The following is a 19964-nucleotide window of genomic DNA, read 5'->3' on the forward strand; positions in this document are numbered from 1 at the left end:
ACCCTCAAAACCATTGTTAACACAACCAACGCCTCTGCCACCATCGCCGCCATCACCAAAGCAAAACAGTGCTGGATTGATGATGGCAGCGATGGTGGCAGCCACAATCATCAATATACACAGAAAGTTTTCCTCTTGCAGAAAGCATCAAGTTTTTCCTTTCTCTCCTTCATATTTCAAAACTAAACGAGAAATTAAACACTCAAGTCATAAACTTCATCAAACAGGTGATTGATTGTAAGAATAAGAATGTTAGCAAGGTTGAAACCAAGGCCGAAATTGCCAAGTTCAAAGCTGATGAGATGGCCAAGGCGAATGAGTTCATAAGCTCCACTTTGTCGTGCAGCCCCCAACAATAATGAAAACACATCATTCAGTATCCGGATTAAAGTCGTATTCGCGTTGACACTCATTACTAATACAACTCATAGAATAAAAATATACTGAATCAATATATATATATGCTAGCACAGCAAGCACAAACATAACTTTCCCTGTGTTTTTTCCCCTTCTTAAACTCACAGGCGAACAGATAGAAACTCTACCAACCATAGTAGAGCAGAAAATCTCATCATCGAGAGACAAGCACATATAGGGATATTCTAATTCAATAAGGATTTTATACAGTACAATATATAACGAAATGAAAACTGAAAACTAAAGCACCTAGCTGCTTTTCAACGATTCTTCGTTTTCTTCCTCCTTCATGGAATGTGCATCAACTGGCTCGATCGAGTAAAACTAGGCTCTCCGTGTAATATTCAATACATGAATACCCTGGATCTGTATGAATTCCTAGAAATTCATTTCTGTTGTTCTTAGGATCATGAGAAACCAACTTTCCAGTCTTCCCTCCATGGTCATACATTTCTAACAGAAACTCGCCATTCTTCCTGCACCCCATAATCTGTATAACTAGGAAATTCGGGGTGACATTTCTATCAATAGAGAATTTCTTTGTCCATGAATCCACCACCCCATACTCTCTCATAATCCAAATACTATGTGTATTTTCCTCATAGTGCTTCACAGCAATAGACTTTCCAGCAGCTGAAATATTGTAAAACTGACGTGGTAAATCTTCTGGCAACTGAATCTCTTTAAAAGTCTCACCACTCACATCAAATGACAAAATCACGTTGCGGAGTCCATTTTCTTTTCGATGAGACGCAATCCAATGCACGGCTCCTTTGATAAAAACTTGAGACCAAAATGTCTGAGCGATGACATAATTAGGAGCAGTTGCTGAAATGGTTTTCCAAGACCCTGAATTTAGTGAATAAAGCGAAACTTCAGGGCAAGCTTGGCCTTGATCATCTTGGCGGAGATACACCAGTCTCACTACCTTGTAATCATTTTTCTTCGAATCAAAACCGAACCCATAAACAGGATAATATGGGGAGGTTGGTTCATGAGGCTTTGGAAGTGAGACGAACTTTCTTATTGAGGGGTTCCATAGAATCAAGGTGTTGGTTTCTGCATGGTAATCGTCGGAGAGGAGAAGTAATCCGTTGCACGAGCCCACAATTCGGAAACACTCGATCAAGCTCTGAACTGGAAGCTGTGGCTTTGAGAGTTCTAGGAAGGAGTCATTGTCTAAGTGTAAAGAATAGCGCTCAACTGTGGGGTCCTTGGGGCAGTGCCTGAGAAGGATGGAAGGGGTGTTGTTGCTGGTTTTGTTCTGGCTAAGGTTGAGGTGTGCGTTGATGAAGCTAGTGTGTTTAATGATGGAGTTCCATGATCTGCAGACGGAGGTGAACTGAATCAAAGGTTTGACGGGAAGCCTAAGAAGAATTTGGACTATAATTTCTTCGGGACGGTATTCTGACATGGTTGTTCGATTTCCTCGGGATATTTGTGCTTCGGGAAGGTCTACGATGCCTAAACTCCCAGACCTTAAATAATTCTTCAGCAGCACCTCGGTCAAAGATATTTGGTCAGGGCATCATTTTCTTGACAGTTAATAGAAAGCCTATTCAAACCTGGCTGCTGATATTGATGTTTAAAGTCAGTCTACTCTCTTAAAGTTAAGTTAATCGGAAATTTCAGTATGATCGGCTCATAATAATACATTATGTGTCATTATATAATAGTAGGGTATGGATGTTAAAAAATTAATAATTTAAAAAATAAAATTTCTTACCATTTACATAAAAATACGTAATATAACATGTATGTTCCTATCACAATCAAAAATTTCTCCCTTGAAATAACCAACACAAGACAACATGTTTATTAATTATTTTTTTTTATAAAAAAAACTATAATTTGGGGAGGTGGGAGTTTCAAACGGAATGCATACATAAAAACCCAACAACTTATCCATTAAAATATTGGACTACGTGCATTTATTAACTAAAATTCAAACTTACAAATATTTCATCATGTCATTGGACGCTAATTTGGTATTATTGTGTTTTTTTTTTAAATGTTTTTATTGTAATGTGAAAATAAATAACTGTAAAATAAAGTTATTGAGTGTTTGGTAAACTTTTTTTTGTCAAAGTACTTTTGACAAAAAAAAAAGTGTCTAAGTATTTGGTAAACTTTATATAAATTGTTGTAAATATGTTAAATAACTAAAAATGATATGGTATGTCACATCCCGACCCCGGGTCCACCACATCCTAGGCTCGCTCCACCACCGTAGCACGATATTGTCCTTTTTAGGCCCCGACTACGCCCTCATGGTTTTGTTTCTGGGAACTCACACGAGAATTTCCCAATGGGTCACCCATCATGGGAGTGCTCTTGCACGTTACTCGCTTAACTTCGAAGTTCTGATGGAACCCGAAGCCAGTGAGATCTCAAAAGGCCTCGTGCTAGGTAGGGATGGGAATATACATATAAGGATCACTCCACTGGGCGATGTGGGTTCTTATAATCCACCCCCCTTAGGGGCCCGACGTCCTTGTCGGCACACCACGGTCAGGGTTAGGCTCTGATACCAAATTGTCACATCCCGGCCCGGGGTCCACCACGTCCCAGGCTCGCTCCACCACCGTAGCACGATATTGTCTATACAGATTGGGTCAAACTACATGACGTATAAAAAATACGATATTGTCTATAAGGATCACTCCACTAGGCGATGTGGGTGTTCAACAAAAAAATACATGACGTATAAAAAATAAAGTCCATACAGATTGGGTCAAACTACAAGGCAAAACAAGATGTAATCCAGCCCAACAAAAATGAGGATGGGCTTTACATACATCCATAAATAATAAAATAAAATAAAATATGCATTTCCCTACAAAAGAGGGAAGAAACATACAAAATCAGCGGCTCCCCCATTTTCTGCAACAAAAAGAAAAGTGGAGTCGGTTTAAGATAAAGTGGCGAAAAGAAAGGCCTCTATCCTCCCCCACGTAAGAACTCTGGAAACCTCCTAAGATGCCTATAAATAGGCATCAACCACAGCAAGGAGGGGACGAACAAAAAAAAGAGGGAGACGCTGCAGAAATTGAAGCACACGGGGGACGGAAACAAGAGAGGAGACGCTGCAGAAATTGTGAAGCACAGAGAAGACAACAGAGAGACAAAGCAAGAGAACAAAAATACAACAAAGGAAAAGAAAGAAGAAGAAGAAATCAAAAGCTACACAGCATTTGAAGGTATAAAGCCATCTCATTTATTTATTATTTTGGGTTGTTTCCTTCTTCTGCTTTGTAGGAAGAAAAGAGGCACTTTGCTTCTTCAACTTTTCCCACTCCCCAGCATTCTCGAGTTGCAGTCCAACAAAGCCAACGAAATCACCACTTCCGCTCCCCGCCGCTGCAGTTTAATCCCATGAATTTCTTCGGGGTCTAAACCACCCCGTGAAGTTCTGATCAAATCCAAGAGCTCCTCTCCGTGCCGCTGCAGTTTAATCCCATGAATTTCTTCGGGGTCTAAACCACCCCGTGAAGTTCCAATCAAACCTGAAAGAGAAGGAAAAATAGAGATTGTAAAGTCTGCAAAAAGAAAGCTACGGCAGGGAATAAAAAAAAAGGGAAATTGTCTTCAAAGTTGCTGGGAAATTTTGAGATGGAAATGGATTGATAGAAGCTCCAAATTAAAAGTAAAGGAAATAAGTAAGTTTTCATCAAGAAAAGTTTTGTGCAGTACTCGAAGATGACGATACTATAGCACTCACTGCTTCTGGAAAAATCGAAGACATAGCACTCACTGCTTCTGGAAAAATCGAAGAAGTCTTCTGCTTGAGAAATGTGAAGAAAAACAGCAAGATGGGCGACTGCTTTTTCCAAATTTCATATATGTTTCTCTGCACAAGGAAGGAAAGTCTATACAATGAGTTTAAAAACTCTAAAGAAAGAAAAGTGTTCCAGATACCTTTATAAAGCTAAGTATGACTTGTTTTTTTTTTCTGATGCCACGGAAGGCATGCACCTCACGTGAAGAAGAACAGAGAGGTTGAAAATTGGAAGTTGTTGGATTTGGAAATCAAGACTGCACCCCACGTGGAAAGTTGCCTAGTGACTGCCCCATCTAAATTATGGGTTTTAATTGGAATTGAGGAATGGAGACAACTGACAAAGTCACAGAACAAAGAAAATGAGCAACCATCTCGCAAGGTGAAGGAAAAGAGTGAACAAAATCTGCACCTCACGTGAAGTTTTGCTCACATGGAAGAGGAGTGGTTGAACTTAAAAGCTTTAAAGTTACATAGAAAAAAGGGAGGAGTAAAAGCTTGTTGTCAGAATGTTTGAAAAATCAAAGTGGGTTCAAAGTCCCATTCTTTTTTTTTAATGGTGTTGAAAATAAAAAGAAAGGTTCTCTAAATAAGTTTTGACCTATACACCTCATGTGAGATAGACTTTGAGTCCCATTTTTTTTAATGAAAGGAAAAGCAAACCTCATTCCACTTTGAACTAAAGTACTTCACGTGAAGTTCAAGTGGAGAAGAAAAAGTGGATGTGACATGCTCCTAAAAACCCTCCCAGTTTGTCATACTTAAATTAATGGACCATTTACATTACCTATTAATTATTCAAATCCAATCCAAATAGCTCTTCATTTTCCTAAAAAGTCTGAACACAAAAATCATTCAAGATTACGAACTACGCTGGTTTGATTCCGTTAAGGATACGTAGGCAGTTTGATATCAATTTTCAGACACAACCATGAAATCAAGATTATGAACTACGCCGGTTTGATTCCGTTAAGGATACGTAGGCAGTCTGATATCAAATTATAGACGCAACCGTGAAATCAAAACGAATCCCTGGTTTATATAAACTAAATTCACTCCTACTATCAAATACCAAAATGGCACGAAGCTGAAGAAAAGTTTTCAAAGGGCATGAAGCCGTATCAAAGTCTCAAAATGGCACAAAGCCGAAGAAAAAGTCAAATATCAAATGACATGAAGCCGCAACAAAATCTCAAGTGGCATGAAGCTACGTTAACTGGCACGACGCCGTATCAAATTTCAGAATGGCATAAAACCTTATCAAATTTATATATGCTCCTCGCCCGCATGAGCTGAAATTGCATAAGGCACTATGCTCCTCACCCGCATGAGCTAAAACTGCACAAGGCATCAAATCTAAATAAGTACCAACACCATGAACTACGAGTGACTTGATCCCTCAAGAGGGTACGTAGGCAATCTAGGGTTCGACCTAGGTGCAGTCACAAAATCAAACAAACATCAAAATTCCTCAAGTTACATTTTTATTTGAATTGGAATCAAAGGGTATTTCTTTCCCAAAAGAAAGATTGTAATTAATAGGCGTGTAGCCTAGAATGGGTCGAACTCGAATTAATAAAACCCTCTTCGGAAAACTGAACGAGGGTGAAATTGTGTCGAGTGAACTATTTGTTTACATATTATGTACAATTTTTGCTCAACATAATTTTTGGCACGCCCGGTGGGACCCATTTTCCCTTTCATCTCTAATTTTGAAGATAATTAATGTGCTATGTATTTTCTTTTTTGCAGAAAAAAGGAAGCATGGCACCACAAGTTACTGTTTACTTCCATGAACTCTCTGCTGCTGCATCCAAACTTGGACATGGAGGGCGTGCTGGTCGCCGAATCTCCTTCACCATCGATGAAGCACCAACTATCTGCAACATGGTGAAGGCTAAGTTAGCAACAAAGACAAACAAGGCGGCTGTGAAAGTCATCAAGGTTGGACCGAAAAAATGCCTGTCCAAGAATGCCCTAAGGAGCGCAAGGAAAAGAACGGCACGAGCTCTTAGGAAGAAGATCGCTAAAGAACGATTACTCGAAGACATCGAAATTGCCTCAAAGGTACTTCTTGGAGATGTTTCATCCAAGAACACCAAGAAACCTCGACGCAAGATCGTCAAAGTGACATCATCACCGCCTATCAATACTTCTGTCATCACTCAAATCATGATCGAAACAATCCCAATCACTTTACCTACAACGGAATCGGTCATGATGACCTCTATCGAGGAAAATGAAGAAATTATGCCAATAGTGTCCAGAAATGTTCAACAAAAGGCCAAGGCCTATGAAGTTGTCGAGGAAGGTAACAACATTCAATTCGAGGGGCCTATCACACGTGCAAGGGCCCGAATATTGGCAAACCATTCTCCCGAGAGTTCATCTTCCCTTGGAGATACTCTTGGAGGAAACGAATTTTTTTTCCAAGAAGAGATTCCTAGAGTAATGACTCAATTCCAAAGGTTGGAGATAAATGAAGGCGTCGAATATGAGAACATGCAAGTTCTGATGACTGGCGCATCAAATATAGAAGAACAACTGCTAGAAATGCAACGAAAACTAGCAGAAAAAGAAGCACAAATGGCAACTTTGGTAGCTGATAAGGAAGCTGAAATTGCAACTTTAGCAGCTCAGTTAGCCGTTCAAGCTAGCATAAATAATGCTGGAGAAAGAGCAAGGAAAGAAACAGAAGGAGAAAGTTCCGGTAGCCAAATTACGCATCAAGATATCAATGCAATTTTCGCTGAAAAGATTCGTGAATTTCAAATGTCTTTAACGACACCAATTCTCGGATACCGGAAACCTTATCCAGCTCATTATGACACGGTGCCATTTCCCCAAGGGTATCAAAAACCGAGCTTTGATAAATTTGATGGTTTAAGTGGTTCTCCTCAAGAACACTTAGCTCATTTTTACTCAGCTTGTGGGGAAACATCGCAGTCAGATCCCTTATTGGTCCGGCAATTTGTTCAGTCACTCAAAGGGTCTGCTTTCACATGGTATACTCAGTTAGAGCCAGGATCTATCATAACATGGGATGATATGCAAAGAGCTTTTCTAGCTCAATTCGTCAGTTCAAAGAAAAAGGTTACATTAATGGATTTGGCTCAAACAACACAAAGGCTTGGAGAAAGCAAGAGTGAATTCATCACAAGATGGAGGAGTCTTAACCTACAATGCATGGAAAAGATTTCCGAATTTTCGGCAGTGCAAATATGTTACAATAACCTCATCCTGAGATTGCAACATTTGTAGGAATTGCGGAGCCTCGAACTTTCGACGAGTTAGTATCCAAAGCAAGCAATGTGGAGAAGCAGATGTCTCGGAAAAATGTGATTGGAAAGATGATCCAAGACTTAGAAAATAAGTCAGACACCAAGAATGGAGATAACAAAAGAATGTCGAAGAAGGGAGATTCTATGGCGACATTTGTCAAAGTAGACAAGAAAAGTGACAATATGAAAAGAAAAGAAGAAACCAAAGGGACGATGAGGCTTTCGCTTAAAGAAAGAAAAGAAGTTAAATATAGTTTCGATGATGAAGATGTTGGAATTATCTTCGACGAACTCCTTGCAGCAAGGATGATCACGCTTCCTAAACCAAAGCGTCCTGCTGAAGTAAATAAGACCGATGATCCAAAGTATTGTCGGTATCATCGACTCATCAGCCATACGATAGAGGACTGTTATATCCTTAAGGATATAATTCAAGAAAAAATCAACAAGCATGAGATCGAGGTGGATTCATCTTCAAAACATCAGACGGCAACGTCCAATATGATCGAAGGAAAATCAACACCCTCCTCTCCATTACCAGAAGGGGCAATCCCTATAGGATTTCATGTCGATAATGAAACCACAGTTGTCCATGCTTATCCTGGCATGCCTCGTTCTAGAAATCCAAAAATTCCAACTCTGTACGAGCTCATGATGGCACCAAGTTTTGATGTTTGGGAGGATTCGTCATCACTTGAATCCGAAGACGAGTGGCAAACCGTCAGTGACAAGAAGGTGAAAAAGATTGCTAAACGTCTTTCTTCCACAAAGCGATCAAAAGGAAAATTATGGAGTGGATCACCCTCAAAGGATGGAAAGAAAAAGAAGAAGAATACTCAAAGAAAGCCTAAAGTCTTTCAAGATGATGAGTACAAGCAGCCTTTCAGAGCACCAATAACCCTTGGAGACTACCTCCCTCCAAAACTTTTTAAGAGTAAGGGAGGCGAGGAAGAAATTGGAAATTGTCTCACGACCTCATGTGAAGTCCATAACGATAATGAGGTAGATGCAGTAACTCTACGCTCTAGCCAAAGGATCCCGTCTGCCGACAAGAAAGAGGGTAAATCAACAGTTGATTCAGTCAATCATTCCGACAAACCAAGTGCAAGAGAGGTTCCAATCACTACCACTGCAGAGGCTGCGGTAGAAATTTCAGTCTCAACCACAAAAGCAAGTACCTCTAAGAGACATGCAAAAGATGTATTACAATCCCAAGATAGCAAATACGACATCGTCGACCATCTTAAGCGCATCCCATCTCTCCTTAGTGTGTATGATGCTCTAAAAATGTCTAAGGAGCTTAGAGAAGCACTCATCATGGCTTTAACAAATCCTGAAGTATTTGAAACAAGCTTGAAATTTGCAGAGATGGATACAACGTCACCAAAATATTGCGCTTGCTGCCTTGCAAGTATCACATTTGACGAAAGTGACCTTATACTTGGAGACGAATACCACAATCGACCCTTGTACGTCAGTGGACTAGTGAGAGATACATCAATAAATCGAATCTTGCTTGATTGTGGATCAGCAGTAAACCTACTTCCTCTTCGAACACTTCAAGCTCTGGGGATGAATGTTCGTCAACTGACACCATCAATGTTAACTATCCAAGGCTTCAATCAAGTCGGACAAAAAGCAATGGGATCGATAGCATTACAAATGGAGATAGGGGAGTTGTACTCCGACGCCCTTTTTCATGTAATCGATGCTGACACATCTTATAATGTTTTATTGGGACGTCCGTGGCTTCATACATATGGTGTCGTTCCTTCTACACTCCATCAATGCTTCAAGTTTTTGGTGAATGGCGAGGTCAAAAAAGTCCTAGCAGACACCGACCCATTTAGGGGTGAAGAAGTGAATTACGCAGATGCAAAATTCTACAAACAATCAAAAGTCACTTTTTCGCAACCAACAAAAAATGAGGTGGTGCAGAAGGAATCACGATCACTAGCTATAGAGATCGTAAAGCCATCAAGGCTAGTCAAAATCGCGAGTTCTAAAACTCCGAAATCTCAAAAAGTGGGTCGCAATTGTTCATTACAAGATCGAAGAGAACCTGAAAAGAAGGCAATGGAACAAATCCAAAATGCATTTGAAGCACTCATGACCAACTACACAAAGCCTCTACGCAAAATCAACCAATCGATTCCTGGGGGCAATTTGGTAGTCTCAACAAATTTGCAAAGGAATAATGGTCGACAGGGTCGCATTGTTTCGTTCAAAAGAAATGAGTCTTCATCAAAGGTTCCATTAAAGATAAAAGCGAAGAGGTGCAAAGCTAAAAAGAGTGCCATCAACGTCACAATACACCAAGAAAATGATATGCTTAAAGCATTTGTCTCAAATACAAAGAATCATGAGTTTGAAGGCTTTACTGATCTCGAGAAAGCAATGTTGACTGAAGAAGAATCTAGCAGCAAGCCACCTCGAATTTCTGTCTTCCAACGACTTGGTAAAATCATCAACTCTCAACCTAAGAAGTCTCATAAAAGCAAAAAGTGGAGAGTCAAAACCCAAAAGGTGACAATAAATCGTGACAAAAATGACGATGCGCAAGAAAAGGTACAAGACGTTGTTCAAGTCAACACGATTGATAGCAAAGAAAAAAGCAAGGAATCTGATAACGAGCCAATTAAGTCTGTCAGACAATTCCCAACCTGCTTTCTAATCAAGAAGAAAAATGGACAGGTTTGTACCTGCATCAACTTCAGGACTTTCAATAGTGCACCTCCACTTCCAGAAAATGAAACTTATGGAACAATTGAGAAAGTAAGCACGGAAGAAGTTTGTGACTCAACTCAAATTGCGTTACCATTAAGAAGAAAAAGAAGAGAATGGTGACGAATCAACTGAGCTCAAGCAAGGCCACCCCAAATAAAAGATAGGGGGCAAGCTAATGCCTAACGAACTTCGAGAGGGAAGCAAGTGCAGAGGAAGCAAGCAAGGAAAAAATCCTTTCCTCTGAACTACGTATGACTTGATCCCTCAAAAAGGGTACGTAGGCAGCCTATCATTAAAAATGGGTGCAGTCATAAAAAATAAATAAAAATAAAAATCAAATCCCGAAAATTAAGGGGTGAACTACGTTCGGCTTGATCCCTTCATAGGGTACGTAGGTAGTCTAGCTTTATTACTAGATACAGCCGTAAAAATCATTTTCCCAAAATAAGGGATGAACTACGTTCGGCTTGATCCCTTCATAGGGTACGTAGGTAGTCTAGCTTTATTACTAGATACAGCCGTAAAAACCACTTTCCCGAAATTAAGGGGTGAACTACGTTCGGCTTGATCCCTTCACAGGGTACGTAGGTAGTTTAGTTTTATTACTAGATACAGCCGTAAAAACCACTTTCCCGAAAACAAGGGATGAACTACGTTTGGCTTGATCCCTTCACAGGGTACGTAGGCAATCTGATCCCCAAAATTAGATGCAGCCATAATTCATCAAAAAAAAATTTTTTTTTTTTTTTTCAACGGAATTAGCATTTATTTGAACTGCCACATGCTAACATTTTTATCAAGGCCAAAAGCCACAAAAAAAAAAAACGATTTTAAATTGAGAATGGCAAAAGCATTTGTTCAAATAGTCATATGCTAGAATTCGTTTGAACTTTTCTCAAGCAAAAGTTTAAGGACAAAAACATAAAGTGATTTTTACTTATGTAGAGTGATAAAAAAAGGGGATGAGTCCAATACATTGAAAGCAATAATTATCATGCATGCTTGGTCACGAAAAGATAGAAAAAAAAACAAGCAGAAAAGGTACATGGCAAAGGCATAAAAAAAAGAGGTTTATGGATCCTTTGTCATTATGTTTCAGCTTTTGAAAAAAATGGAGAAGCTTTGCTTTCCCACTCACCAAAGCAAAGCAAATGGTTGGACTTTCACCGATTCCGAGCAAGGTTAGGAGGATCAACCTTCTTCTTCATCAATCAAAATTTCAGAGAGTCTCTCCCTCTCTTTTCTCGGCAGAAATAGAGCAAAACCTCTAGAAACCTGCAACTAAAGAAAGGTTGAAACAAAGCCTCTCAACAAGAGAGGCAGCAACCTCCGCACATCCCCGGTCGCTACGTCACCGGTCACAAGCAGCAACAGCGGCAACCTTGTCATTTCCTGGAATGCCGTCAACAAAACGAAGTACCAAGCACCACCTCTAAGCCCAGCAAAAAGCATCAACTATCCTTTGTTCCAAACTTCCAAGTTTGTTTATTTGCTAATAAGAGGAGAAAAATGAGTCTAAAACTCAAGAAGGAAGCTCAAGCCAAAAGATACAAAAGGAGCTTTTGTCATATCAAAAATAAACGGAAAGCTAAATGTGGTTTCCTCTTCTATATAAAAGTAATGACAAGCATTCTGAAGTTAAACACGGAGGAACAAAGAAGCAGCCAAAATGAAAATTGGGCAAATGGAGAAGAACGCCTGTACTCTAGACCCGTGACAAACTCTTTCCCGGCCTTGTCAATAGCCCGCTGGATACAAACTTGGCCATCTGCATTCATTCCCGGAAATGAAAAATGCAACATTGGTCAGGACCTCAGTACACGATGCGATCATATCAAGCCTTATACGCTCAAAATAATTTCACGCATAAGGGGGCAATCTGTTGAACAAAAAAATACATGACGTATAAAAAATAAAGTCCATACAAATTGAGTCAAACTACAAGGCAAAACAAGATGTAATCCAGCCCAACAAAAATGAGGATGGGCTTTACATACATCCATAAATAATAAAATAAAATAAAATATGCATTTCCCTACAAAAGAGGGAAGAAACATACAAAATCAGCGGCTCCCCCATTTTCTGCAACAAAAAGAAAAGTGGAGTCGGTTTAAGAGAAAGTGGCGAAAAGAAAGGCCTCTATCCTCCCCCACGTAAGAACTCTGGAAACCTCCTAAGATGCCTATAAATAGGCATCAACCACAGCAAGGAGGGGACGAACAAAAAAAAGAGGGAGACGCTGCAGAAATTGAAGCACACGGGGGACGGAAACAAGAGAGGAGACGCTGCAGAAATTGTGAAGCACAGAGAAGACAACAGAGAGACAAAGCAAGAGAACAAAAATACAACAAAGGAAAAGAAAGAAGAAGAAGAAATCAAAAGCTACACAGCATTTGAAGGTATAAAGCCATCTCATTTATTTATTTTTTTTGGGTTGTTTCCTTCTTCTGCTTTGTAGGAAGAAAAGAGGCACTTTGCTTCTTCAACTTTTCCCACTCCCCAGCATTCTCGAGTTGCAGTCCAACAAAGCCAACGAAATCACCACTTCCGCTCCCCGCCGCTGCAGTTTAATCCCATGAATTTCTTCGGGGTCTAAACCACCCCGTGAAGTTCTGATCAAATCCAAGAGCTCCTCTCCGTGCCGCTGCAGTTTAATCCCATGAATTTCTTCGGGGTCTAAACCACCCCGTGAAGTTCCAATCAAACCTGAAAGAGAAGGAAAAATAGAGATTGTAAAGTCTGCAAAAAGAAAGCTACGGCAGGGAATAAAAAAAAAGGGAAGTTGTCTTCAAAGTTGCTGGGAAATTTTGAGATGGAAATGGATTGATAGAAGCTCCAAATTAAAAGTAAAGGAAATAAGTAAGTTTTCATCAAGAAAAGTTTTGTGCAGTACTCGAAGATGACGATACTATAGCATTCACTGCTTCTGGAAAAATCGAAGACATAGCACTCACTGCTTCTGGAAAAATCGAAGAAGTCTTCTGCTTGAGAAATGTGAAGAAAAACAGCAAGATGGGCGACTGCTTTTTCCAAATTTCATATATGTTTCTCTGCACAAGGAAGGAAAGTCTATACAATGAGTTTAAAAACTCTAAAGAAAGAAAAGTGTTCCAGATACCTTTATAAAGCTAAGTATGACTTGTTTTTTTTTTTTCTGATGCCACGGAAGGCATGCACCTCACGTGAAGAAGAACAGAGAGGTTGAAAATTGGAAGTTGTTGGATTTGGAAATCAAGACTGCACCCCACGTGGAAAGTTGCCTAGTGACTGCCCCATCTAAATTATGGGTTTTAATTGGAATTGAGGAATGGAGACAACTGACAAAGTCACAGAACAAAGAAAATGAGCAACCATCTCGCAAGGTGAAGGAAAAGAGTGAACAAAATCTGCACCTCACGTGAAGTTTTGCTCACATGGAAGAGGAGTGGTTGAACTTAAAAGCTTTAAAGTTACATAGAAAAAAGGGAGGAGTAAAAGCTTGTTGTCAGAATGTTTGAAAAATCAAAGTGGGTTCAAAATCCCATTCTTTTTTTTTAATGGTGTTGAAAATAAAAAGAAAGGTTCTCTAAATAAGTTTTGACCTATACACCTCATGTGAGATAGACTTTGAGTCCCATTTTTTTTAATGAAAGGAAAAGCAAACCTCATTCCACTTTGAACTAAAGTACTTCACGTGAAGTTCAAGTGGAGAAGAAAAAGTGGATGTGACATGCTCCTAAAAACCCTCCCAGTTTGTCATACTTAAATTAATGGACCATTTACATTACCTATTAATTATTCAAATCCAATCCAAATAACTCTTCATTTTCCTAAAAAGTCTGAACACAAAAATCATTCAAGATTACGAACTACGCTGGTTTGATTCCGTTAAGGATACGTAGGCAGTTTGATATCAATTTTCAGACACAACCATGAAATCAAGATTATGAACTACGCCGGTTTGATTCCGTTAAGGATACGTAGGCAGTCTGATATCAAATTATAGACGCAACCGTGAAATCAAAACGAATCCCTGGTTTATATAAACTAAATTCACTCCTACTATCAAATACCAAAATGGCACGAAGCTGAAGAAAAGTTTTCAAAGGGCATGAAGCCGTATCAAAGTCTCAAAATGGCACAAAGCTGAAGAAAAAGTCAAATATCAAATGACATGAAGCCGCAACAAAATCTCACGTGGCATGAAGCTACGTTAACTGGCACGACGCCGTATCAAATTTCAGAATGGCATAAAACCTTATCAAATTTATATATGCTCCTCGCCCGCATGAGCTGAAATTGCATAAGGCACTATGCTCCTCACCCGCATGAGCTAAAACTGCACAAGGCATCAAATCTAAATAAGTACCAACACCATGAACTACGAGTGACTTGATCCCTCAAGAGGGTACGTAGGCAATCTAGGGTTCGACCTAGGTGCAGTCACAAAATCAAACAAACATCAAAATTCCTCAAGTTACATTTTTATTTGAATTGGAATCAAAGGGTATTTCTTTCCCAAAAGAAAGATTGTAATTAATAGGCGTGTAGCCTAGAATGGGTCGAACTCGAATTAATAAAACCCTCTTCGGAAAACTGAACGAGGGTGAAATTGTGTCGAGTGAATTATTTGTTTACATATTATGTACAATTTTTGCTCAACAGTGGGTTCTTATAATCCACCCCCCTTAGGGGCCCGACGTCCTTGTCGGCACACCACGGTCAGGGTTAGGCTCTGATACCAAATTGTCACATCCCGGCCTGGGGTCCACCACGTCCCAGGCTCGCTCCACCACCGTAGCACGATATTGTCTGCTTTGAGCCCCGACTATGCCCTCACGGTTTTGTTTCTGGAAACTCACACGAGAACTTCCCAGTGGGTCACCCATCATGGGAGTGCTCTCGCACGCTACTCGCTTAACTTCGAAGTTCTGATGCAACACGAAACCAGTGAGCTCCCAAAGGTCCTCGTGCTAGGTGGGGATGAAAATATACATATAAGGATCACTCCCCTGGGCGATGTGGGATCTTACATGGTATTTTTTTTAATACATTGACATTATAACACTAAGGAGAGAGGGAGTTCGGCTAAGCCATATAATGGGCATTCTAATTTGGTATCAAATTAGTCATCCACGATATTCGAACCTAAAACCTCTCACTTCCAAATGAAGAGGAATACCATCAAACTGTAGTACTGAGTGACAAAATGATATGGTATTTAATGTGATATAATAATTGTCAAAGAAAATAATGTAAGGACAATGATGGAGGTATACTTGCCATTTGAAAACTTCATTAAATGCACACTAATTACTAGCTTTGAAATAAAAAGCTTTTTTTTTAAGCATTATAAACCCTACTTCTGCTTTTCTATGTTTTTCTACTGTCGTCGACAACAGTTTTCAAAAATATCACTTTTTTTTTTGTTTTACCAACATTTGATGTTCCAGATTTTTTAATAAGCTGTTTTTTTTTTTTTAAGCATTACAATCCCAAACTAACCCCAAATGACTAGACTCACCCCGGCGAAGCCAAATTATATTGTAGAGCAATCAAAATCATGTTCAGTAAATTACGAAAACTTCCCTTAAAGTAGAATATCATTTGGGTAAAAAAAAATATATATGTAACAAATCTTAATGGAAAATGTTAAACAGCTCTTATTGCAAAAAGAAATACAAGCTGCACTAATACTTGATGCATTTTCATGCGGGGAATGCTAGAGAAATCATCTATGTAAACTATATTTTGTAAATCTCATCACGTAGTTGTTGATAATTGAATTATTATCTAAGTGTTGATTAACATGTTTTTTTTTTGTGACACATCACATGGTTTGCGAATTTGGTTGAATAGTCTACCTAGCATTAATAAAGGCAACCCTAAGCCAGCAAGGCTCTGTGCTTTGCGAGGGTCAGGGGAGAGGGGGACGTATATCATACGCAGTTTTACCTTTACATTACAAAAATGTTGTTTCCACAACTCGAACCCGTAACATTTCTATCACAAATGAGCAATATAAGAAGAAGAAAATACAACACGCAGACATTAAATTCCTTTCTTTTGTTGATATTAATAAAAAGACTCTGTCAAACCAACAATGAAAAGCATCCAAGTCCTAGGCAAATTTTGTATCCACTTTGAGCTTTTAAAGCACGTAGGACTTGCAAATAAATGGAGAGCTTGAGTGATCAAGATAAAAGTGTTGTGTTTATTCTTCTCTCTAGGAGGTAAATATGTAGTTGTATAATATCCCACATAACAGGAAATAAGAATCTCAATTATACAAGGAATAAATTATAGGATTACATTCCTAAACTAAATGGTTGACTCACGCCAACACTCCCCATCAAGTTTGTGCATAGATATCTCCTAAGCCCAACTTATCAAGTGAGTCTTGAAACACCCTTACTGAAATCGCATGATTTAACACATCTGCTAATTGTTCTTCAGACCTCACATATGGAATATCAATCAATTTGACATCTAACTTCTCTTTGATGAAGTGTCTATCTACCTCCACATGCTTTGTACGATCATGCTGAACGAGATTATTGGCTATTTCTCTTGCAGCTTGATTGTCGCATTATAATAACATAGATCCCTGAGGCTTGAACCCAATCTCAATGAAAAGAATCCTAAGCCATAACAATTCACAAATTCCACGTGCCATCCCTATGTACTCTACCTCGGTCGTGGATCTAGCCACTACATTTTGCTTCTTGCTTCTCCAAGTTACCAGATTTCCTGCTATGATTGTGAAGTAGCCTAATGTGGAGCGACGATCAGTAATGTTTCCCACCCAATTAGCATCAGTATACCCATTTACCTCTATATGTCCATGCTTCATGAATATCAGTCTTCTACCTGGTGCACCTTTTAGATAATTCAGTATACGCATCACTGCTGCCATGTGATCCTCCCTAGAAGCATGCATGAATTGACTTACAACACTAATTGCAGGCATACGCAATATTCGAACATGAAAGTGATAGGTAAATCAACCGTCCTACCAATCTCTTATATCTTTCTATATCGGTAGGAACTTGATCTTGGTATATCGCCAGGTGATGATTTTGCACAATGGGAGTTTCAACTGGTTTACAAGCCAACATTCCAGTTTCAGAGAAGATCAAGAACATACTTCTGCTGAGACAAGTAAATACCATCACGAGAACGAGCAACTTCAATGCCCAAGAAGTATTTGAAGCCTCCTAGATCTTTCATCTCAAATTCTGATGAAAGATACCTCTGCAGCCCTTTTATCTCTTCTGTGTCATCACTAGTAACTATCATATCATCCACATAGATAACCAACAAAGTAACTTTACTTCCCATGCGTTTGATGAACAGGGTGTGGTCCGCATTTCCTTGTCTATAGCCGTACTTTTTCATTGCTTCAGTGAACCTTCCAAACCATGCTCTGGGTGATAGTTTGAGTCCATAGAGAGCCTTTCAAAGTCTACATACTTTCCCTGCTTCATTCGGTATTTCATATCCTGGTGGAAGATCCATGTATACTTCTTCTTCCAAATCTTTATGTAAGAAAACATTCTTCACATCGAACTGTTTCAAAGGCCAGTCCAAGTTAGCTGTTAAAGATAAAAGGACTCGAATAGTATTCATTTTTGCTACCAAAGCAAACGTTTCTAGGTAGTCAACTCCAAATGTCTGTGTGTACCTTTTAGCTCTCAATCTTGCCTTGTATCTATCAATGGATCCATCCGCCTTGTGCTTTATAGTGAACACCCATTTACATCACACTGGTCTCTTCCTTTATGGTAGTGAAACTACATTCCACGTTCCGTTTCTTTGTAAGGTTTCCATCTCTACTCCCATGGCTTCTACCCAATAGGGATCTCGTAAAGCCTTTTCCACTTTTGTTGGAATTTTAATCCTAGCTATTTGATTCACCATGGCTTACTTGGGTGATAGTCGATGAGTGGACACATACTGTGCAATTGCATATCTCATTTTTCCTTCTGGAGAAAACATGTCAGGTGGTTTCCCGCGGTTTTACGTAGGAGGTAAAATATAGGAATTTTCAACAATATATGGAGTATGAGAACGTACCTCTTGGATATCCATGGGGACATGAACGTGTACTAGTGGAGGATAATGAGGGTTATTTTCTGTTTGCACAGTCTCAGTATCACTCGCAAACCCATTACATTCTACTGAATCCATAAATGGTGTAGGCCTATTATTCGATGCTACATGAGTTATCTCTTAGTTAGGGGTTTCACGGTTAAGATTTACTGGGCTTTGGCTTGTTGTGTCATTAGCCACTACCGGGCTCTGAACTGCTATGTCGTGGCCTACTGTTAGGCTTTGAATTGATGTGTCGCGACCATCTGGTAAGGCATGGTCAGGTGGGTTGCTTATAACACTTAAGTCTTCAGTCTCGGTCTCGCCTGTACCACTGGGACCATGCCAACTGTCTCGTTCATGTGGAACATTAAACCAACTGTAGTCTTCGTCTTTACTATTCAACTCCCCCTGAAGAGTACCATGGGTTTGATCAAAGATGAAAAACATCTCTGTTTCGGAAAACATGACATCCATGGTGACATAGAAATGCTTAGTAGGTGGATGGTAACATCGATTCCCTTTTGTTGGCTATTAAATCCCAGAAATACATAACAAACAGCACACGGATCCAATTTACTTCGTTGATTCTTGTGAAGATGCACATAAGCCACACATCCAAATATGCGAGGTGATAATTGAAGAGAAGATGGTAATGTGACATAATCCGTCAAGACTTCCATGTGAGTTCGGAAGTTGTGAACTCGAGAGGGCATTCGATTAAGAAGATAACGAAATACATAACTGCATCCGCCCAATAGACATGAGGAGCATGAGCCCCAATTAGAAGAGCCCGTGTTGTTTCAAGATATGTTTGTTCTTACGTTCTGCCACACCATTTTGTTGAGGAGTTTAAGGACAAGTAATCTCGTGAAGTATATTGTGCTCTGCGAAAAACTGTGATAGTTCAAAATTAAGATATTCTCCACCATTATCGGATCTCAGGACTTTGATAGGAAGAGAAAATTTCCAATCATCCGATAAAATTGTTGGAAAATTTGCCCAACGTCACTCTTCTGTTTCATGGTATAGAGCCAAGTCATTCTGGTGCAATCATCTACAAAGGTAACAAACCATCGAATACCATGGTGTGTCGCTATTGGTGAGGGACCCCATACATCGAAGTGAATTAACTCAAAGGGCACTGATCTTTTATTGAGACTAAAGTGGTAAGAAGTACGATGCCTTTTTGCAAGAATGCAATCCTGACACTGAAAATCGGAGTCTGAAATGCCATTAAATAAAGACGGAAGTAATTTTCTTAAATAACCAAAAGATACATGTCCTAGTCGACGATGCCATAACCAAATTCTCTTAACCTTGTTGTTGTGACCACTGCTCACTTGGTTGACTTGGCCCGATACCACATCATCCACATAATATAACCCTCTCCTCTTAGTACCACACCCAATGATCGTCTGTGTCTGGATATACTGTAGTAGGCAAAAAGTGGGAAACATGAGTACAACACAATCTAATTGTTCTGTAACTTGACCAACAAAAAGTAAATGATTCGACAATGAAGGAACATGAAGAGTGTTATGCAGAGATAGAGAGGAAGTGAGTGCGATGGAACCCGCTCCTATAATTGGAGCAATTTCACCGTTTGTTGTGATAACATTCTCTTTGGGTGGCACGGTTAAGTGGTGAAACAGGGATTCATCATATGTCATATGATCCATAGCCTCGGA

The 19964-nt window shown here is 39.5% G+C and overlaps 2 protein-coding genes and 1 long non-coding RNA gene across 3 annotated transcripts; all 3 read right to left on the reverse strand.

Moving 5' to 3' along the window:
* Positions 1 to 379: 379 nt before the first annotated feature.
* LOC103405555 (F-box protein At3g07870) lies at positions 380 to 1893 on the reverse strand. The gene has a single exon (XM_029097656.2). The coding sequence runs from the start codon at positions 1829 to 1831 to the stop codon at positions 719 to 721; it is 1113 nt and encodes a 370-aa protein (XP_028953489.2). The 5' UTR covers positions 1832 to 1893; the 3' UTR covers positions 380 to 718.
* A 1207-nt stretch (positions 1894 to 3100) lies between these two features.
* LOC139193911 (uncharacterized) lies at positions 3101 to 4290 on the reverse strand. The gene is made up of 2 exons (XR_011578453.1): positions 4111 to 4290; positions 3101 to 3923 (listed from the first exon to the last, which is right to left on the reverse strand). It is a non-coding gene; the product is annotated as an uncharacterized lncRNA (long non-coding RNA).
* A 12481-nt stretch (positions 4291 to 16771) lies between these two features.
* On the reverse strand, positions 16772 to 17580 carry LOC139193444 (uncharacterized mitochondrial protein AtMg00810-like). Its single transcript, XM_070816467.1, has 2 exons — positions 17330 to 17580; positions 16772 to 17108 (listed from the first exon to the last, which is right to left on the reverse strand). Exons 1-2 carry the CDS (start codon positions 17578 to 17580, stop codon positions 16772 to 16774), a joined length of 588 nt encoding a protein of 195 aa, XP_070672568.1.
* Positions 17581 to 19964: the final 2384 nt, after the last annotated feature.

Source organism: Malus domestica, chromosome 17, assembly GCF_042453785.1.
Source record: "Malus domestica chromosome 17, GDT2T_hap1".
NCBI classification, from domain to species: domain Eukaryota; kingdom Viridiplantae; phylum Streptophyta; class Magnoliopsida; order Rosales; family Rosaceae; genus Malus; species Malus domestica.